This window comes from Strigops habroptila, chromosome 8 (assembly GCF_004027225.2).
Source record: "Strigops habroptila isolate Jane chromosome 8, bStrHab1.2.pri, whole genome shotgun sequence".
Classification (NCBI taxonomy): domain Eukaryota; kingdom Metazoa; phylum Chordata; class Aves; order Psittaciformes; family Psittacidae; genus Strigops; species Strigops habroptila.
Window position 1 is genome coordinate 5,196,012 of NC_044284.2, and position 23,335 is coordinate 5,219,346.

General features: G+C 40.0%; 1 protein-coding gene and 1 long non-coding RNA gene across 2 annotated transcripts; both read right to left on the reverse strand.

The window, feature by feature from the left end:
• Positions 1 to 802: 802 nt before the first annotated feature.
• Positions 803 to 15,722, reverse strand: DIPK1A (divergent protein kinase domain 1A). Its single transcript, XM_030496267.1, has 5 exons — positions 15,354 to 15,722; positions 6,190 to 6,324; positions 5,797 to 5,904; positions 4,843 to 5,019; positions 803 to 3,568 (listed from the first exon to the last, which is right to left on the reverse strand). Exons 1-5 carry the CDS (start codon positions 15,405 to 15,407, stop codon positions 2,756 to 2,758), a joined length of 1,287 nt encoding a protein of 428 aa, XP_030352127.1. The 5' UTR covers positions 15,408 to 15,722; the 3' UTR covers positions 803 to 2,755.
• On the reverse strand, positions 14,515 to 15,032 carry LOC115612238. Its single transcript, XR_003992914.1, has 2 exons — positions 14,834 to 15,032; positions 14,515 to 14,742 (listed from the first exon to the last, which is right to left on the reverse strand). It is a non-coding gene; the product is annotated as an uncharacterized LOC115612238 (long non-coding RNA).
• Positions 15,723 to 23,335: the final 7,613 nt, after the last annotated feature.

Sequence of the window (23,335 nt, forward strand, 5' to 3'; positions counted from 1 at the left end):
GATGCAGAATAGTGATCCAGATATGCTGTAGCTTTAAGTAGGTTTCTCTCCCACCCCCTTATGAATTGAACTCCTTCACAGAGGAGAGGTGACAGACTTGTGACACCAAGGCTGCTGCATTAGAATCATCCCCGTGAAGGGGAAATCCATGTGATTAATTTCTAGTGTGACTCGTATCAGAGACTGAGAAAAAGAACTAGCTGCTTCTAACTACAAAAATATCATAAATTTTTAAGAGTCTTTACATGTCCTTCACCATTTTTCTTTCAGCATACTTGATGTTATGGAGGAATCTGTATGGAGCTTAGGAAAAAAGCAGGAGTACTCACAGCAGGTGCTAAAGCCTCTGCCCAAAGGCAGCCGTAGGCCTTCAGGAACAGAAACAGCAGCACTTTGCCTACTGTGACTGAACTAGCTGATAGAGGAATAGATGTCTAATTGAAGTATTTAAGCTTCCTCCAGTAACTGAAGTAAGTACTTTGACATGCTCAGCTCTAAGCTCTGGCTGCTACTGAAACAAGTACTGTCTTAAGCTGAATACTTCACATGATGTAGTGTTTAGACAAGAGAATTCACTTTCAAGTTGCATATCCATGCTTAGTTACAGAGGCTGTGACTTGCCCCTATCCCTTATTTTCTTCTACATCTTAATTTCACAGGTACCTATTTATTTGTTTCCCATTAGATTTACTGAAGTTGCTTGCACAGTTAAAATATGAGTCAAGTAGGCTACATGGACGAATGTTTTAAGATGCTGATAGATGGTAAGTACTGCTAGTGAAAGAGAAAAGGAGGCCTGTGATATATTGTAAACAATGTATTTTTTTCCAATGAAAGCTCCAACTTGATGCAACAGCAATAAAAATGAAGGTTCTGTACAACAAACCACTATTAAAACATGTTTTCCAGTTGTTTAAAATACCCAACAGTTTGGATTCAATAATCTCTGCCCAAAACCCAGCAGCAATTAGATTTTTCCACCAAGAACATGGCCACTTTACAGTTGAGTGCATCACTGGCTACAAATAGTTTCTAGCTTGTGGTTGGAGGACATCAAGTTAAAGACAATAATTTGCAGAGTAATTCTTAAACTAAAAAGCTGATGTTTACAAACCAGTACTCTTAACCCAAGCTGCATACTATTACATACAGAATGGAGAAGTGACTTTGTTGGTCTTGTACTTCAGTTTAATTATTCAAGGGATGCATTTAATAAAGGATACCTAAAACCAATTAACAACCTTTCAGATATTTAAATAAAACTTGTCCTGCCTACCTCTGCTGAAAATGGATGAAGGGGCCAGCACTTAGATATGGATAACTGCCATTAAAATCATTAAGGATTGAACTACTTCATACCTAAAGCACTTAAACATTAACATGTTAATTAAACATTAACAGGTATTTTTGAGCAGCGTATTAAGGTGTTTTATGAACGCCCAATTCTGCAAAATTGTGAACATAGATGTGAATCTAAGAAACAACAGGGATGCAGATTAAAGGTGGTACAGTGGTCATGCCATGTGGAGTGCCAGGATCAGATGGTGTTTATTTACTCATTATCTGAGACCTAACAGCAACTCATAGATGCTACTAGAAAAAAAGAATAGTAACATACTAGAGCTTGCTATCAGCTAGGAATATGAGGTGGAACATTTAAGCAATGTTCCATGATAGTGGACAATCCAGCTTCTGTCCTACAGGTTAGCTTTAGCTCTGGCTTACAAACTTCCTGCAATAGTTCAAGAGACCTAAGTGCAAGTCTGTAGCTAAATTTGGAGGGACAGTGAAGAGTCAAGACTATTCAGAACTGCTACTTGTTCCACGTGTCATACAGCAGGCTCCTATGCTATGCAACCTTCCTTTTTTCACTGTTTGGACATTTCTGCTATCAGTATTTTAAAAAGTTAATTAACTTTAGTTCTCATATGATAGCTTATTCCACAAACTCATTAATTTTCAGCATTTGCTACAGCTTAATTTGGGTCAAAGGTTTCAACTGAGGTACAACACAGGTTTAGAAACAGATGCCGATATTGCTGTTAGCTTACATAGATGAGTTTAAGAAATAACATAATCCAAAATTCTTGGCTCCCAACATGGTTCACTATATAAGGGCTTAAGAAATGTTGGAACTACTTAAACATTCAAGATGCAAGCATGAGGTAACAAGGTGTAAACAGAATCTGATTTAACTCTCATAACCTGTCAGTCTTAGAAGAAAACTCTAATTTTCCACAGTTTAAAAATTATTAATGTGCAAATTCTGCCATGCCAAGGTATTAGTAAACTTCAATCTCACAGTTCAGTTTATCCACAACAGCAGCTTGGACTCAAGACACGTTATTTGCAGTAGTGGTGGTCCTTCATCAAACTACTTGGGATAACGACCTTTCTTTCGCGGGTATTTCACAAGCGAGCAATGGTTTTCACAGGATCCTAAGACGTTCCGTCAGTTGATGTGGTGGCACAGTGAATACTTTCATCCTGTTCAAGATCTGACAAAGTGCACAGAACAGTCAAGCATGCAGGGATTTTGTTTCCATAACACAGCACTGGAACACCAGATCATTCAGTGGCATGTTCCTTCTTTGAGAAGCCCTGTCACAAGGTGCTGACTGAAGGGCAAGAGTTAAAGAGCCTTTAATTAAATCTGAATAAAGAACCATCTTTAAAAAATGCTGAGATAGTTTTTACCAAATGGGTAGAGGCCACTCTAGTGGCAGGCATCGATTCTCTTCTGCTGGTGGAGAAGCTAAGAATCATTTGTATGGGAAATTTTCTTCCACAGTAAAGTTTTTAAGTTATTGAGTATTAAGGAATGCTCCATCTCCATCTGATTTGCTGTGACTTTCAGGGCAATACACAAGTACAGTTGTTTTTCTAGCTCTTCATGGATATCAGAAGGAGCACCACGAAGCAGATAGTCTTTAAGTAGCTGACAGGCTTTTGCCAAGTTTGGCTGAATTACTTCTGTGGTACATCTCATTTTGCTTTGGTCACATAGAGTTCTACAGTCTGTACCATAAATACAGTCTAAGTCTGATTCACACTGGCGATCTTTAATTATTTCCTTCAGATTCATTTCTGGCACAATTTTTCTCATGTCTATCATTTTCAAATCGTATTTGTCATTATATCCCAAGTTTTTGGCACTTGTATCGCACATAAGAAAGTTTCCATAAGGTCCATGAAAAATATCTTCCACAAATTCTAAAAGCCCTATGGCTATTTTTGCCTTTCTTGGCCACGATGGAGTAAACCACTGGTCCATGCTTCTTCTGAAGCCGGAGGGAATGAAAAGTTCTATAATCCACGGAAGGCTGATTCCATAGAGAGAGGTATATTCAACTCTTTCGGTCACATAGAGATTTCCACAAAACCCCATCAACTTGGGAGTATGTTCTTTATCCTGCAAGATCACCATTAACAGAAACTCATCTAGCTGCAGCAGTGCCCATGCAGATTTCGCCTCTGGCAAAGAAACTCTACCATCTTTGTTTCCATCAGCAAAAGAGAGGATGAGATTAACCAGTTCTGAAAGATTTCCTTGTTCACCCAATTTGGCCTGAAAGCAACAAATGAAAAAGATTAAATATGATTTCATTAACTACCCCCAATCCACTCGTCATTCTACCTCCTGTCTTTCTACTCCTACGGATAGTATGGTAGGGTATGTTCTAGTTTCCATAGGTTATAGATGTTACAGGACTTGCTATCACATCCCTTAAAAGCATCCTTTGTGTTCTGTTTTCAAAGGCATCACGTATATGATCTTCTGAAAGTGCTAGTGTTCTGTGCATTTCAAAATGCAAACATTAGAATTCAAACACTGTTCTTGGTCAGGGCAGTCTTTACAAAAACTATATCAAGTAGCTTGTTTAATATTCTCTTAGAAAAAGTATGTGGAATTCCAATCTTTAGATTAGGTTTAGTTTTCAGCTGATTAAACCTCAACTACATAATGGCCAACTATAAAAGTATCAGGACACACTGGGTACAAATCCCATAGCATAAGTGTACCGAAATCTTTAATTTCATTATTTGATATAACCACCTCCATTGTATCAGTACAGAGAAAGAAGCCATTGCTGGAAACCGTTGCATTTTCAACTACCACCAATGCACAGAGAAAGGCAAGATAAACTTCTCCCAAATTCTCCAATAAAACTACTCTGAAACACCTGCTGTTCACCCATTCTTAAGAGACAAAGCTACTGCAATACACAATAACTGTCATCAGCTTTACACAGTGTTACATGCGTGTGCATGTGTACACGTGTATCTCAGCTAGAACACCATTATTTCCGTCACCAGAGACATCAAAGCATCGAAAGTGCTGAGTTACAAAAATTCTGGGGTTGCACTAAGGCACTAGAAATATGTTTCACATTAATATAACACAGAAAGAACTGGGAGAAGCATGGCTGATCATTCTGGATAGAGAGATTCCTGCTGCTCAGTTAACATACTCACTCTTCCCAAGCACGGTTTTCAAATTGTGCTTCAGTCTTTCTACTTGGTTACAGTAACCCCAAAAGCAGCAAAAAAAACCCCCAAACAAAACCATATCTTTACCACACTTGTATTTCTATGCAAATACAAGTGAAATCTGTAGACGTGACTGATGCATACCAGGTTCCATCTGTTAAGTAGTAAGGAAAAAACCTGGTAATTACTTACTTCAACCTTTGAGATAAACACCTCCGGGAAAAATTGTTTTTATGCTGATTATCTTTCTAATATGCACTTGAACAAGGCTCATACAATAAGGTATTCGCTCCAGCTGCAGGAAAATAAAGTTTTATGATGTCAAAATAGACTAAACAAACATGTACTTACCTTAAAAAGACTATATACCATTTCTTTGAATTTCTCAACAGTGGTTCCTCTCATTGGTTTATCAAATAGGACTATTTCCTTCCTTGGTTCTGGGTCAGTACCAAGATCAAGCTGAGCAGCTTCTTCCATCTGGCATTTTATAACACCTTGCAGATTTCCCCAGATTCCTAAATACATCTATGCAGGAAAAGAGGGGAAAAGGTAAAAAAACACTGTAGAAGTCCATCATCTAAAGACCACCTCTACTCCGACCACTGCTTCAAGAGTCAAGTAGCAACACAGAAAACTGAGGCCTATCTACAGACAATGCCCAGAGCACACTCAAACAATGGCAACTTCAAATACAACACACTACTGAAGGCAGGTAAGAGACACTACACTGATAAAATACAAAGACAGCTTGATAAACAGTTTCTTGGCATTACTACCACAGTAGAAATATGCCTAGGTTGTTAAGAGGCTGCTGCTTCTATTTGGGAAGCAGGATAGCAGAGTAGTAGTATGCTGTACAAAAGTATAGTTATTCATTCATATATACATATATAGAAATCCATATATATGTGTATATATATACACATATATACTCATAAATATACAAAAGTATTGTCAAAAAGTGTATTTTATATATATGTGTTTCTAAAATACATGTATATGCATTATAAAATTATAATATACCCACCTACATATCAGAACAATGTCATATTATATAAAGGCATATTATATATACATGCATATTATATATACTGTGTTAATAACATACCTATATATTCTATGTATAAGTATATTATATACACACACATATATATTAAAAAAACATGCATGTCACAACAAATACTATTTGAAGTCATCTGTATTAAACAGACAGAGCTTGCTGACACAAAGCTCTACTTGATGTCCAGACAATGATATTTCAGTGGGAAATGATAAAACCAGGTTGGATGAGTAAAGCCTTACCTGGTTATTGGGCTTTGTTGACAAACATTTTCCAAAATACAGTGTTTCTTTAGCACAAAGACTGCTACACGCTGACCCATCAATAACTCCAGTCTCGTACTTATCACACTGCAACAAACAGGGAGAAAAATATTTAACAAATTGCCCAAGAAAGGAGGCAACAACTGCATCTCTCTCAACACTGACTCTTGAAAGAAAAACCTAAGAAAACAATTTTGATAACCCCATACCAAACAAGGTTAAGAAACATAACTGGTTTTATCTGTCACTGAAGATGTAATCTTCAACATGATGGAATATCAGAATTTGATTAATTTACATGTTGCATTGGCTGAATTGGCTGTGGAATTACTCAGGAAAAACACTTAGGAAAGCTATTCTAAATATACTTACTATTATTTTCCTACAGTCATGTCCTCTGCATAGTTCTGTGTAGGTGGAGTACTGAACATATGTAACCCAGCTGCCAACAAATACTACTAACCAAGAGATGAAGAGATACTTTATCCGCATATATGAGAAACGTACCTAGAGGACACAAAAGAGAAAATATTCTTGGTAATTCATTCAGTAGTAGTCACAATGATAGGAACAAACATGATTTACTATTTCACCTTTAAGAATCTGACTTCCATAGTGATAAAATAGGCAGACCGCATTACATGGAACATTTGCTTCCTTCAGTGAGCAAAACGGACAGGGGAGGTCAGTTTGACTTATGTAGGTAGAAGAAAAATCAAGACATAAATAAATAGAAGGTGATAGATCCTCATAGGGCGAGCCTGCCTGCAAGAACCAGTTTGGTCAAAATCATCCTTCCTTGAAAGGACACCATTTAATTATGCAAGTAAAATTCCTCTGTACTGGCCTTGCCTTCAGTGGTCTTTCCCATAACTGTACGCAAGACTTTCCTGCTGCTTCTGTGGCCTCACATTTACTTTTTTCAGCTAGGGACAGAGGAAAAAAGTATTTATAAATGAAGAATTCAGGGACAGCTAAGTGCCTTGTAAGGGAGGAGGCACATTTTGATATGGTTTTTCCCTCCTCTGAGTCTGTTGTGCTAACAGTTTGGTTTTCATACATCAGGATTAGAAAAGAATTAGAAAGTCATAACTTGCTTTAGCAGCAGGATACAAGGAAAGTGCATGGGTCAGTATGAGATCCATTTCTGTTAGCATCCTCATCTTCAGCAATAGCTACAAATAGATGACATCAAAGAGTGAGAACATACAATATATATCCCAAATATGCTCCCTTTTTCCTCCAGGAGAACTTGCTTTGGTGAAAGAAAAAAGGAATTATCAGTGCCAATAAATACTTCAGCTGAAGTTGTTGATTCAGATCACATTTTCTTCAAAATAAAAAGCTTTCTTAACCACTGGTGTCTGAAAGCTCATCACAGGCATCACTATGTCGCTGCTAGAAGTCTCTGACAGATGATACACCTTGGAGAAGCGAACTTGTTGGAAGCAGGAGCTTGAAATGCCTCATACCCTCGGTGCCTCCAAATCAGGGCTGAGGTTAGCAACTGGACAGTGTTAAACAGACAACTAAAGACATTTGCATCTGGTCTATGTTTGAGGATTTCTGATTCCAGGACAACTTTTATGAAACTAAGCAAATATTTGATTGTGAACAACCAAGAGACAAGCTGAGAAAAATAAAATGGAAAACGTGATATCACTTCAGAGTAAACTCTCAGCCATGAGCTGAAAGTTTGGAAAGCTTATGGAGGGAGACCTGGGAGAGGAGACAAGTGGGTTCCAAAAGATGGCAACAGGATGAACAATATTAACCAGCTTTAAAATGGAGACAAAACACAGAACTGAGTAGATGTAAATAAGTCAGGTTTTTTTTAACTAGAGAGACTACAGTAATTTATGAGTATTTATAAAAACATGACAGACAACCAGCTTGCATTACACCCTTTTCTCTTGGAAGAAATAATTCAAGAAAGGTCAGTTCCAAAACACCCAAAGGTGATGCCAATCCATGCAGCTGTGGTCCTGCTGCGTGCCTCGGCTGTGCATCCCTATTCCTTCCCTCCTTCACACACACTCACTTGACTTGACCTTAAAACTGCATAGTTAAACAAAGAGATAAATACAACTAACTGCTTTTATTCTGGTGATAAATCTTGACTAGATAGTTCCTTCAACCAGTTCTCCTTTGATGGTATTTTGTTGAGTGTTGTAAGGCAGGAATAATTTCTGCTATTTTCCTCAGAGCCACAAAGACCTTAGTTGGAGTAACATGTAATTTCCTTTAAATACAGTATCCACAATATGGGTACAAACTGGATGGAGTACAAAAAGGAGACCAACAGTAATGCTGTGTGGTTTACAGCACATCTAGAAACAGCTTAGAAAATGTATAAGGAAGCTGGGGATAGGGAGGACAGAACAGCCAAGAAACAAAACTGGTAACAAGGGGCTAGGTAGCATCAAAAAAAGAGAAATACCATATATAAGCCTTTTCCATTGAAGAACATACTGAAATGACAGAACTGCAGGACTTAGCGCAATTTGCTAGCTTAAAAAAAGATGAACCACCATACCTACATGCATACAGCATACAGAATCATAAACTTTCTTGCAAACCTCACTACTTGAACTGATGAAAGCAGTAGAAGTCGTCCTACATGTGACCCAGCAGTAAGTGAGAACTGGTACTTTACCAATGAGTTCAGAAACACTACCCAGTCACACAACCCACACCATCCCCTGTAGAAGAGAACTGAAATCTTAGTTCAAGCCTTTGCAAGCACAAGGAGATACAGCAGCATCTGAACTTACAAAAGGTATTCGTAATTAAAGCATGGTGTTTTGATAAAATCAGATCAGACTCCACTATTGATAACTATGCAACAAAGGCATGTTCATTCGGTTTTTGTGCTCATCTTTTTGTCAGGATTGACTTCTAGTCAGGTGGGCAAACTGCTGCCCAGTATTCCCACTTCCACACACTTGCCCAACCCATCTGTTGAAGGTTACCACCGCATAGCAGAAGTCTGTAGAAGCAAACACGGACAGGTCTCATACTCTGAGAATCATCTTCTTCATTAAACAAGATTTTCACTGGAAGTTTCCAGTAGTCAAACAAACAGTGAGCTGGAGCAGCTGAGATATGGGGGGGCATGCTCACTCTACCACTTTAGCTGTATGTATAGTAGTCTAATGGAGCATGGGGTCAGAGCAGCAGCTTGGACTATCCCAGCAAAGGTATTTAAGAATTCAGTAGCAAAGCTGGGTGCTTTTTCTGCCATCTCATGTACTTTAATCTTCAAGTGTCTTTCATTCATGGAGTTTAATTGCATTTCTTAAAATTAACTCTTATTGAAACCTACCAGAAGTTACCCTGTAGCTTCACATACCCCCTGCACATTCTTGAAGGAAACACTTTCCCTATAGGTCCCATTCTTCCGATAAGCCTAGGTGCTATTTCTTCCAGAAAGTTAAAAGCAAGCTTAAAAAAGTTTCCAGTGTAAGCAGCATAATTCAATTCTTTTAAAACATTCAAGTTCATGGCTTTCTCCTTTTAGCTACAAAAGGGCAGGCTGCAACACAAGAGCAGGACCAACTATGCAAATCTTGGGGTGGGGATCAAGTTAACTCAAAGTGTATTCAATTCATTTCCTACTTTTTTCCTTGTCAAGATGGCTATCTATAAACAAACCACATCCAGAGTATTTATTCTTACAGTATAAAAGAACTTAAGTTACATCTCAACAATGCTAAGATCCTGTGCCAAAGAAACACATGCATGAACATCAGTATTTACAATCATGGGGCTGGGTATAGGGGCCCTATTCATGCGGTCTAAGTCCCAGTTCACCCCACAAAGCATCCTACATTGCGTTCCAAGTATTTCCTTCAAGTTCTGTTATCCAAGTTGGGAAACAAGGAACATAAGGGGAAATTGTTGTTGTTGTTGTTAGTATAAAATGGATACTGTCTCAAACCAAAGTAATCAAATCAAGGCTGAAGCTATAGCAGGACACTTCCTTTCTTCTGATAAGCACGAAGCCTTCTGGCAACTTTAAATGCTTTCTCTTAAATGCAATTTATAGTTTTATTTCTCCAAAGAGAAGTATGATTTGCCAGAAACTATCACAATTTGAAATACATTCCACATCTGGATACCCAACACCACACATAAAAACTGTCCACGCCAAAAACTTCATCAGTGCAAAGTTCCTGGTTATGTTTACTTCAACATACCAGCACGTTGTCTGGGGCTTTCTAGCTTACAGAAGCCAAATCTGGATCTCTAACTCCATCACACACACTTTCAGACATTCAAAGTAACATGAGAACTTCTTTTATCATGTGAAATTCTACCCAAGAATACCAAAGGATACCAAACATAATGGCAGACAGTTCTCAGTGATTTGAGCAACATCTGTGTGAGAAAAGCTCATAAAACTTCAAAAAAAAACCCCCACGGGTTGCAGATTACTATGAACAAGCAACCACAAGAAGAAGACAAATGTCACTCACAGATACTAAATGCAAATATATTAAAGAGTATCGTTCCACAGCTGCAGTCAGTCTGGAAAGTAAGTCTGGGGAGAGCAGGATGCTGGGGGCAGTTTGAATAGCAAAGACCAAAAAAAGTAGTTGCTTTCTTTCCATTTTACTTTTGTTTTTAGCAGTGAGCCTTTCATAACTATTTAATTACCCAGGCCTTCAAAATACACTGCAGAACACCTACGGCAAGAACTAAAAATGGTTTTATCACATCCTCATTTCTACAGACAATTCTGACAATGGTCTTCCTAAAGCCTGTCACAAGACTCTTCTCTACAAAACGTCTGCTCTTAAAATAGGATCACTGAAACTTCTAATAAATCAACTTTCTTCAGTATTTCCCCACACATATGTACGAGGAAGCTCCTATGAATCAGGAATTATAGTAAGTAAGTGCTAATGATTATCTTCATCTACTTGAAAAATAAGATACAGTGATTTCCTTTAGTGACAGGTTTATGTTGTTTGGGTTTTTTTAACTACTTCTAATAATCCTAATATTGTAGAATACAAATAATATAGCACACAAAACTCCTGGTAAAATCTGGGAAAGATAATAGGATAATTGTGACAACTTAAGGCAAAGCTGTTTCATCTATAAAAACTGTTTGGGAACCAAAGTTTCTGGGACAACAAACCCTCTTCATTCCTCAAAGTTTCTTTCTGACTCCTTCCATGAACCTTTATAATACTGAACTTTAAATCAAAGTGCTATTCAATGCAATTAAATGCATACCGTTTAGTACAATCTCAGAGACCATCAGAGGTCTGCAGGCCTCAGGACCACTGCACAGTATTGACCCTATTCATAGTACAGAAGAGAATACTGTACACGTGCATTTATCCAAATTTGTCCTCCTTCACAGGCGGAAAGAGAATGTGTTTGGGACAGAAAATCCTCCCCAAATGCCATCTGACTACATCATATACTTGGCAGGAAGTTCCAGAGAAGCCAGATTTATTTTGGGCTCAGCATTGTGCCAATGCAGTCGCATAGCTTTTGACTTGCAGAAGACTGACAAGCTGCCAGTTCAGGGCATGGACAAGAGCATACATCTGCTCACAGAAGACCACAAGTTCCCCTCTCTTTGATTCAAAGGGAATTATTTTTCTAATAAGGACTTCCTTATCACATTCCGCAAAAGACCCGATTGTTATTTGGTTTCTCCCCATACATTCTCCCTACCAAACTTCCATTCCCAGAACTGGTCTGTGAGTGTAGACACGCTGAGTCCACTTGACCTAGGAAGCACCAGAACTGATGTGCACATGCTGTACTAATGCAGCAGGGGCAGAGATTTACTGAGCCTCGTTAGGTCACACGTGCACTAATGCACCCTGAATACAGCAGATCTACTGCAGATATGTTCTGCAGACCATTTGAACACTTCTCTGAGCAAGAAGTCCCAGGCAGAGATTAGGAAGCAATACATACAGACAGACTTGATTTGGAATTGTGACAAACTGCTAGGAAACTTTTAATAACAACATACTCAGAGCAACAGAAGAACTGAGAGTTCCGAAATAATTAAAAAAGGAAGAAACTGTTCAAAACCAGGAAACAGGATTTCTCTCTTCTGCTCCGCTCTTCCACCAAGGCTTTTAAGCGTGAACCAGAGAACACAAGAATGAAGGAAAGCACTTGTAGTGCTTGAAAGGATACTACAGAGTCAACTTCTTCCATCACTTGGATATTCTACTAAGTCATGTGCATTGAATAAGAAGTAGGCATTCATCCCCTGAAACAGAACTGGAAAACCACTTCTGGCAAAACTCAAGCCTGGATGCGCTCCAAAGCATATGGAGAGAAGCAGATCAAAATGCAACATAACTTGCCAGGTTTTGGTAAGTGTGCTTTTTTATTCAAAATGTTTTTATGGTTAAAGAGTATGAAAGTGTTTCTTTGTTGAATAGCACAGAGAGCTTAATCCTGCAAAGTATTCCACATAACCATACTGCACTAATCCTCTCCAAAAGAGAGTTGCTCACTCCATTTGTTTTACATATGAGCAATGGGAAAGAGCAAACAAACAAAAATTGTAGGCTGATAGTGTAAGAAACCCTGCTTTGTTCTCTGTTCAGGTTGGTTCACGGATCACAGGATGCATTTCAGGTAGGCTGACACGATGTCTGAGCTCATTAGCCCACGCTGCCGGGGATGCCATGTACTGGATACATTCACATCTTTAAGAGCAGACAGTGCATACTTAACATTATGCAGGTGTCTTTATTTGTGTCCTGAGTAATCAAACCCAGTAAACAGAGTTGGGAATATCTTTTGAAATAAAACAATGACCAAGGTAGAAAACAGAACATTTCTCCTTTAAAAGGTGATACAGAAAAATCCTGTTATGGAGGGCTTTAAAACCTGTTTATTCTTTAGATCACCAAAGATAGTCTCTGGTACAATACTGAAGTCCATGGGACATCTCTAAAGAGTCTGTAGACTTGGTCCAGAATCTCTAGAGGCCAGAAACCTTTCAGGCACGCAATTGTTCTTTACACAGCTATTGTAATGCACAATCCCACTGGCTTTCCCTCAGCCTCGTGATGCAATTGCTAACTACAGCTATCAGAAGGAACTTCAGGACAATTGTCTCCCAAATCTGGGACACTAACGTCTCCTGGTAAAATGTAAAATGTGAACAGTGTTAACCACCCAACTGTAAGACCCTATTAAAAACAAAAATCTAATTGTACTTTGGTGGTATTTAGTAGCATTTAAAAGTTTCTCAGGTCTGACTTCTGTGGTTTGTTTTATTTGTTTTCTATTATTACATGACTTGCAGCCTAAGCAGTGGGAAAACTTTGCATCTCAGAATTACTGTTTTGTGGTGAAACATAGTCTCTGTGAGTCCCTAACCACTAGGTTTTGGGTTTAAGTGCAATATCCAAGAGTTCACCCTACTCCTTTTACATAAGCTGACACTTGGCAGCACATCCTTCTGGCTAAGAACACGTAAATTAAATTAAATAAATAAATAATGATAAAAACACATTTGCCACAGAGTATCAGTTGCAACCCAACTCTCAGCACCCTGTTCCTCTTACAGCAAGAAAGCTAGAGCAGGTATTAAGCTCTGTCTTGCAGAACCTGATGTTCTATCAGCTCGCTTCACAACACAGTTTTCAAATGGTCTGGAACACCAGCCAACAACATCTGGAAGTCACTCAGCAATACCTTCCATTGTACAGCCATCTTCCTCAGTGTGCTATTGAAATAGTGCATAGCAATGCTACAAACACCTTTCTACCTTGCTTGCAGCTACATCTAAGTGAGCCAACATCTACCATTTAGAGAACATTGGCTTCTTTGGAGACAAATCTCAACGAAGCACTCAGCAATTAGTATAGCAAATGGCCACATTTGTCATGTACCAGTAACATACAGTGACAGGAAAAGCCAATATATTGATAGCTTGCTGCCATTCTATGGATGTATCAAATATCAACATACATTCGCTGTCTAACACAGACAAATGTGTTGAGGCTGACAAAGCCACTATTAGATTTTCTAAACTAAATCTGCGTAACATTTACATGGAGCTGTAAGAAAGTATAAAAAAGCACAGTCAGAAATATTTTTTTCACTCTGCAATAGAAGCAAATATTTAACTACCTTGGCTTTTCTAATCAATGATTTTGCTGTTGTTGTTTTCCTGTTTCTCAGCAGATTTTGAAATAACATTTTGCTTAAAAGGCCTTAAAGTAAATGTTGACAAGAAGAATGGAGAAGAATGTTATCAGACATCACCATATAATGATCAGTGACTTACCAAGGCAAAAACCACTCTGGAGAATCCTAATATGAAAGGTGGCATGTAGATTATGAATTATCTTCATTTTTATCAGGGGCTTACTCCTATGGAAATCCAAATGCTGTCCAAGTGTCTACCTTGGTAATAGATTGAGAGGAATATTTTCTGGTCTATCAGTTAAAGTGATACTGACCCAGATACATACTATAAACCTAGCACTAAAGAGGGTAAGATCATACCCATATCTGTACACTTCTTAAATGTTACGTCCTATTTCAGGAACTTCCGAAAGGAGAACAAGATCATAAAAGTTCCAGACAAGGACGAATTAAAACATTCAAGACTAAAATGCATCAGGATGATGTTGACATTTTTTAATCCGATGATCACAAAGCAGTCCATAAGATATCAACAGATGACAAACACATAAGTAGCATATATAAGTGAACATTTTATTTATCCTCTCCAACTCAACAAATGCTCAGTTTAGTTAATATAATGCAACAGACGAAAAGGAATCCCAAAGAATAACCCTCTAATGTACCACAGCGTCGTAACTGACTAACATTTCACCATGGAGCTTCCTGCTACACGACAGCCACAGCGCTTTCAACCGAAGCATCCTTACAAAGGCAGCTTAACTTAATACAAACACGTACCTGTACATGTAAACGCAAAAGCGTGTCTATGAACGCATGCACAAATGCATGGAGCTACTAACTACTCGACAGCAACGGGAAAGTGCCTCACACTGATTCTTTTAGGACGCGTGAAATAAATGAGTCTGCTCATGCAAACTCTATTCCGTCCGCGGATGGGATGGATGTCCACGGCGCCGGCCACAGGTGTAAAGGAGGGACAAGCGGAGAGACGCATCAGAGTTCCTCCGGGCCCTGGCAACGTGTAGCTGCACAACTGGAAAGCCCGAGGGGGCCGACGGCCGCGTAACAGGTCCAGCAGCGCGGGCCGCCCGCTGCACCCCGCAAGCGGCAAGCGAGGCCCGATCCGACCGGCGGCAACAGGCGCGGCGGCCGCCGAGGCCGCCCGCCACCTGCTCCCGTGCCCCGGGACCCGCCGCCGAGGGGCCCGCCGGCCGCGGCTTGCGCCTCAGCCCCGCCGCCGCGCTGCGCAGCCGAGCGAACGCCGGCCGCACCCGCGGCGGGCCGGGGGAAGCGGCGAGCCCGGCGGGGGGCGCCCGCTCCGGAGGTAACTTCGCAGGGGGGTACGAGCGGGGAGGGAAGGGTGCTGCCACGGCCCGCCGCCGGCCTACCTGCGCGTAGTGGGGTTTCCTGAGCCAGGCCCCCGGGAAGAGCCGCCTCGCCATGGCAATCACACATCCCCGCAGCGGGCGGCGATCGGAGGCGGAGCGGTGAGGAGCGCTTCCCCGCCTGCCGCTGCGGCCGCCGGCTCGGCTCGGCTCGGCACACGCGCGGCAGCGGCGAGGGAAGAGGGGACGAGTGCGGCGGCCCTCGGGCACGGGCGGCCGCGCTCCCTCCGGCACCGGCGGGCGCCGAGCGACAGCAGCTGTCAGCGGGCAAGAAGGGCGGGCAGCGGCCGCCCCAACCGGGGGAGAGCCCGCCCGCGCCCCCAGCCGCGGCTCCAGGGGAGGGCCGCAGCCGTGAGGGAGTGAGGCGGGATGAGGGGAGACTCCGCCTTCTCTCCTCAGCCGCGTCGAGGCTGTGGGGCTGTGCGCGTCTTTTTTCCCGCTCCCGGGCCATGAGGGGCGGGAGTGGGGCTCGTGGAGCCGAGAGCCACCCCCGAGGTCCCCTCGGCGCTCAGGTCTGCCGGAAAGTGGTCGGGCCCCGTCTGGGGACAATTATGAAGAAGTCAGTTAATAAATAACGCGTCTCATTGATTGGGAACAGGCTCCCGTCGCTTACTGGACAGGGTATTAAAACCATCTGCGGGCCTGTTACAGTCTAAAGCCCCCTATTTCCTCCAAAATAAGAAGGGAGCTTGTTTGGGCCCATGTTAACACAGATGAGGGATGTAAGACTCGTGAAGTAGTGAAAAAATTACCAATTGCTCCTTCACCAGAGGCTATCTCAACACTTCATGCGGTGTGAGACGTCCCAGTCCAACTGAAATTAGTGGGGACACTGCTAACGTAAGTTTGGTTTTTGTTTGCCTTGCTGTGTTTATGACTTGATGGTCATTTCTTTTAATGCAGGATGTTTAGCAGAGCCAAAGTCAGGAGCTGGGAGTCTGCTGTTCAGATGCTTTTTGGCTGCAAGGCTTTGGGCCAAAAGATTATGCCACAGTGTAGGGTTAAAAGTAATGAGATGTGTAGCATGTTATGGCTTTCGTGTTCAGTGCGCTTACCAAAGAAGGCTGCTTTGATGAAAAGACAGGTCACAAAAATATTACTGTAAGGATAAGTTACTTTTCTTTTGGCAGGAGTTACTCTAAAGGAAAGACGTGTATCTGGAAACCAAATGTGAGGAGCTCACAAAGTATTACAGCTCTAGCTCTGCAGAGTGTGAAGAGACTGGTGCTTTAAGATTCTAGAACAGTCTGCGACTGCTTTTTGAATAATATAATTGCTGCCAGAGTCACTCTGAAGCATAAATCTGAAAATTAATTAGTAAAATTTGGCACTCCTGTAAAAGCAATGCTGCTTTTAATAACAGCCAGCAACTCCCGCAGTAAGGGGAGGGCTTTTCCTCTTCAGGCAGGCCCAGATGGCCACGCTTTCTGCATCACCTCCCTCTGCAGCTGAGTGGTTTGTACAAGTTCAGCTAGATTACAGGCTTGCAACAGAACGGCAACACAGAGGAGACCATAAAGCAAACATTAAAACGTTTTGCTGAATAATCTCAAGCCATTACTTCATCCAGTGCTCTATGCCAACCCTCAGAATGACAGGCTGGCAGTAAGCATGAAATGCAGGTCTCCCATATGGCTGGCAAGGATCTAAATGTTTCATTCCTGTTATGTCTGGTTCTGAACAGTTCTTGGCATATGTTCATTAGGGGATATATTTTTCACTCAGTACATGAGATCTTCGTCATATGTGAGAGCAGGTGCTTTATTCCAGCTCTGAAGTGTTTAGCTCTTCTTCAAGGACTCATTGTGCCCAGGCTTTGCTAAATGCTAAAAAGTAAGGCATTTCAGGCTTTTTCAGCTACCTGCTAAAGACAGAATTCCCAGTTAAGCCTCAGTAGAGAGAACCCCCATGAAAAGCTGGGCCACGTAAGCCAGAACAGAAACAGAAAAGGTGTAACATGCACTGACTTGGCATTCAGTGGGTGTGCAAAACCAAAGTAATATTCTAAATGCATGAAAGCAGCAGAGGTAGAACATAAATCATACTGAGGTGTTATTTACTGTACAGCCTTTCCATTCTGCAGTTCACACATTATCCGTTTTTGTATGCCAGTGTCAAAACTTTGGTGTATCTTAATGCCCAAGCAGTAAAAGTTACACTGATTTATTGCTACCTGTTAATATTTAAGTTTCCTACCCAGCTATATCAACATTGAGTGTTGTTATCCTAGTGATGCAGGGTTGGTGTAAAAGATAGAAATCAGCTGCTGATTATACAAGTGTGGTGTTTGTCACTCAAAGTGTCAGAAGATGAATGTGGTTTTATAATACCTTCTTACCTTCCTGTTCAGTTCTATGGCAACTTGGAGCTTATTACATACTAAGACTAAAACTAAGAGTGGTTACATGTGCTAAAGTATCCAGAAATACTGGACATACAGTAAATTAAAATACTGAGAATGGAGTAATGGAAATGAGGAGAATGGAAAACTAAAGAGAACAATCTGAATTCCTCAAGATACTCAGTATAATGTGCACCTTGAAAAGAAATAATTTTATCCAATTAGTTTTGAAGGGAAGTCTGTGTTACTTGGGCAAGTAATACAGGTTTTAACATTAAACAAAAGCTAAACATTAACTTACTGTGATGGTGCTAGTCTTGCTTCTGACGCGGTTATTTGAAGCAGCTGCACCCACATACTGATTTAACTCGAATGCAGTCATAAGAGAATCCACGGGAAATCCTCAGCGTTCACACACCCTCCCCACCGTTGTATTATATGCAGGGAGCCTCTGGCTAATGTTAATAATCACAGGACTTCTGATGTTAACAATCACAAGTGTTCTCTTTTTCACAACAGCTTTACCAACTTCCAGTCTGCCTGACATGGCTTCTTGGATTAGTGCTCTTATACCTTGGATATGCCTAAGAAATATTCTCTGATCGTGGGCAATGCAGGCAGGAATGGAATGCCTTAGTATTTGCCGGTTGCCTTGGTTTTGAATTACTTTTAATAAATGTATTTACACAATATAAAACATGAAAATGATTTACAAAAAAAAAACCACCTGCATTGCCTAAAATGGAGTCTACAAAAATTTATAGGTTTCTCTTTTCTTCATATTCACCAGCTATCAAGGTGCTTGCTCAGAGATCTGTCTGGGTGTCTGTTTTTATACAGACCCTACTTCCCAAGTGCTTTCTACAGGCCTAAGCCTGTTGTTGTGGAAGAGAATGAAGATCTGGGGACACTTCCAACCTTTAGATCTAAACTTTCCCTCGTGTTGCCTTCAGAGTGAGATTCCATTTCCTTCCCCTCCTGCAAATTTCTGTGAACTCTGATTTAATCAGTGTGTTAACTTTAATTTTATCCTAATCGATTATTTCCCATCACATTCAAATTCTTATAAATGCTAATGCTTCTACTGCACGGATAGATGGAACCATCTCTTACCCAGAAAGCAGACAAAGCCTGTTAAGGACTCCCTTGTGGCTTAACTTGTTGTAAACAAATCATTAATCTATTTGAGGAAACAGACTCTTCCAGCCAGCAGGTTTCATTTTTAAGGCTGTGTTTACATGGTCACTTCAATCTCGCATGAATCCACCCTGCTGCAGAAGCAGATGGTGTCACCTTCTCTTTTGGGTTGGCACAACCATTTCTGTTGTTGTACAAAGAGCTAGATCAATGATCTGAACTAAAAATAATCTTTACACTTTTTTCCTCTAAGTTAGGTTAGAGGCAATCCAATTCCCTTCATTAGTGGCTTGGATTTAGGCCAGAATAAAGCATCTGTTTGTAACCACTTAAACTTTTATCTTATTTAAACATATCTATATCAAAAAACATGTTTTAATATAGTCAGATGAATGACACAAATGTATGTGACTCATCTGTAGCTCTTGACTGAGATTAGATCCAAATTAATCAGCATCTCTCAATGTTTAATAATAGTTGGGGTACAAGTCTGTGATTTGAGAGACACTGTGTCTCTCAAAGTAGACAACGTCTACTGTTTTTTCTGGTATATTGTTTAAAATTCAAAATGTACCAGAAAACATTACAGTTAACAGCTCTTAGTAAATAGGTCTTCATAAATTCATAATAGAAAGCTTTATATATAGAAAAGTCCTTTTTATGTTAGCGAACCGAGGAAACTCCAGAAATACTCTGCTCAGAAGAAAAGCTTTGAAGGTCATTACCTCATTAATGATTAGTTGTAAGCAGATGCTAAACAACAGTTCACATTTGTGTTCTCATTGTTTCAAAGTCTACAAAGACAACACAGTTCAGATTGAATCCACCGATAAAATTACATCTCTTTTCTATGTATTTGTCCTTTCAAGTCTAATTCCTCTATTAATTGCTGGAGATGGGAGGTTCAAGAATGTTACTCAAAGATTAATTGAGGTTATCCGTTAAAAGTCCATGGTCAGAGTACAATTACTAGCATTAATCTATTTCTCATTTGGAAATAATGTTATCATTTTCAGACAACTTATTTTTGCCTAATGATACTTAAAATATGCCCAGCTTTCAACACGGTTATTTTGCTTAATTATCCATGCTGTTTCCTTCTTTGAATAGTGGAAAAATAAAGTTATAATCTACTGTGAACTTCTGTTCACGCTACTTGAAGTATAATACTTGTTTGTTCTATTTATCTTACACTCATGGTAGTCATCTGTTTAAAAAAAAGATTTATAATTAGAACCTTAATTCCTATTTATGGACTTTCCCATAAGTAGTCTAGCTGGCATTTTCTTAATGCCCTCCTGCCATTTTCCAAAACTTCTTACCCTGAATTAGCACTTCCACATTCTTCCTTACTTTAGAAGGTGGCCCAGAGAGCCAGAAAACATCCACGTTCTACCCCACACTCTTTCAAGAATCCTACTTAGGTTCTGAGTACTGGATTCCAGTACTGAAGCTGGTAAATGCTGACAGAAGAAGGTCAACGATGAGAAGGAGATGTCAGCAGAAATCAGGTTAGAAAGAAGATGTTAATTTTTAACTCCTAAGGAAGGTTAGTATTGGAACAAGTCACCTAGCAGGGTAGCACAATTTCCAACGTGGTGTACTGAACTAAGAACTCTGACATAAGCACAGTGAGCAAAGCAGCTGCGTGGTTTAGTGCATTGCTACCCCTGGCTGTCCTGCCATCCCCTCTGCCAAAGGACATTCCACACCAGAACTGTTTCAGTTCACAGTCTAGCCTATTTGCTTTAATTGCCTGTGGACATCAGTTCACACTAAAATGCTAGACTGTAACCTCAGCTAGTGAGGTACAGATACACCCTGCTTTCTGCCAGCGATGGTATGGAGGAGAAAAATGGGCAGAAGAGCAACTACAGATCACAGAGCTGCTTTATGACGCCCTTTCTTCTCTTGGCCTCCACTACTTACACCTACTCCCATGCTGTTCTCTCTCTTCTGCCATGCAACTGTTCATGTAGCTGAATGGTGAACCATTTGCTGAACCCAAATTAAAAATAGCCCAGAAAAGGCAAAAAGCCATGTTGGTTCTCTGGCTTGATTCTGTATGCCACTGCGGACTGTTGTACTCAAAAATGCAGGAATAGATTGGCATTTGGAAGAAGCATCAGAAACAGGAACTGCTTAAAATGGGATAAGAAGAAAAGCTCTTAAAATCTGCCTTAAAACTAATGGCTCCTTCAAATATATACTCCAGCCCAGTGATTTGTTGGGCAGAGTAAATGAATCATTGTGCTATGTAGGAATTCAAACTGAACTAATCATTCCTTTAGGCCTTAAGTCCTACATAAATAAATCTGATTGAGTTTGCAGGCTTTGATGAAGCAGAGAATCTGGCCCTGCATGCAAGAAGTAGTACCATATACTGGCATGCCTTATCAAAGAGTCTTTATGATGATATTGGCAAAAATTTCTCAAATCATAACACTTCGGCTTGTTCTGCTACATTCAAAACCTCCATACGTGAAATGCAGCAGTTCTGTACTGAATTGTTGGAGGATTCTGACAGCATCCTGGAAAAGCAGTAACAATGTGCAGAAATCTTTAGGAAATCTCTTTAGGAAACCTCGAATTGTAAGGCTTATAAATTCGTTAGTCTACATCCTTTTTTTCTTTTTGCTATTATCTTATTGGTAATCCTGAGACGGTTTGTAGTACATTAACTTACGAAGGAAGCAGCAATGTATTGCTTCAATTCTAAGCTGTTAAATAACTACATGTACAGTTGATATACTTAAGTATTCACCATGGTTTTTTCTGGATAAAACAGTTTTCACTTCCCTTTCAATAAACAACAAAACAGTGAGCCAGTCAAATACATTCCTGGCACAAGGCAGATGCCTTTTTCGATCCCTAGAGTAGGCAGTGTATTGATTGTTTATTAATTAATTCCTGTAGCCTACTTTATGGAAAGTACTGTGGGATTGTTGATAGGAAATATCCCAATAGGCATAAGGTATTAATTAAATTATTTTAGATTTGTTAACATCTAAATTTCTACGGTACTTAGCAGCAATCCACACTGTAAACAGCATTACTAGAATAAAGTAAAACTCTCTTATACTTAGAATGATTGTTTTTAGAAGCAAAAGTGCTGTTTTAAGCAAAGTATTCAATTACTTTATTATAATAAAATAATCAATTATAAAATTAGAGGTTATTTTTAACTCAGTTTGTCTCTGTGAAGAAGTTCACAGCACAGCTGGACAGTGGTTTTGCCTGCACTAACACCGTGTGGAAAGCACTGGAGAAAGAGGTTGTGGTGGGAGCTTTTTAAACCAGCCCAACAGCTAAAGAAAATGCATCAGAGCATCATAGAATCATTTATGTCGGAAAAGACCTTTAAGGTCAAGTCCAAGTGTTAATCATGGAACTGCAACTAAAGTTATTTTGTTATTTGATGATGAAGTATCTGTAAGAACACAGGCCTCAAAGATGTATTTTAAGATTGGTCTGTATGAATCCACATCAGAAATCATGCTATTTGATTTCTTGTCTTTCTTTTAAAAGAAACTTAGGCTGTATTTTATATACAACTAAGTTATTAAACATAGCTATAACTCATTTAAGTGTATAAAGAATAAACTGTTGCAGTTAATTAAAGCACTTATTAGCTCAGAGGAAACACATTGAAAAGATATCTTTTGTGACAAACTGAATATATTCAGTGCTATTACAGCAAACAGTGCAACTGTTGTGCTATTATGGTGAACAGTGCAACTGTTGTGCGTGCCCTCAGTTCTCATTGTACACAGGCTCACAGCTCTTTCCAAACAGAGCAGCCAGATGACACCACCCTCACAGTAAGACAGAAGCTGTAGCAGATACAGCATTTTCTGTTGACTGAGCAGGGAATAAAACCCTTTGTAGATCTTTAGTATTACAAAGTAGCTGCACAAAAGGAGATTTAATCCACAAAACTGCATTTCCAACCCACAAAACTGATTAGCCTTGGGAATTTGGGAGTATACCTGCAAAAGAAGTTAGTAGTGGGTGAGGTAAACTGAGCAGTTCTCTGAAGACAGAGAGTCTTTGTTAGAGTTTTACACCTCTAACAAGGGTTAACTGGTAGCTGGTCAATGCAGTCATTGTATTTGACACAGGTAGTGTGATTTGAAAATATTTCAGATGGCTACAGATACATGTTTTCTGTTTTGTCTAGATACGTACTAAATTTGTTATAGTTTAGGTCAGCTTTGATGTGAGATTTGCAGAGTTTTCAATCAACTTTACTTTGCGACTGCCTCTATATACACAAACTTGCCGTGTGCTGACATCCAAGCTGAGCTCCTTTTTCCTGTGTTTTATCCCAGCTTCTTGTTCACATCCTGCAACTGTCCACACAAAACCCCTTCTGCACAATATTGTTTGAACAGGGACTCATTTATACAACTGAGGATATAGGTTTATGCCCAGTTCTACTTCAAGTCAAATTCTAACCACAACTGTTGTTCCCCATCAGAAATTTATGGTTACAATTTATTTTAAT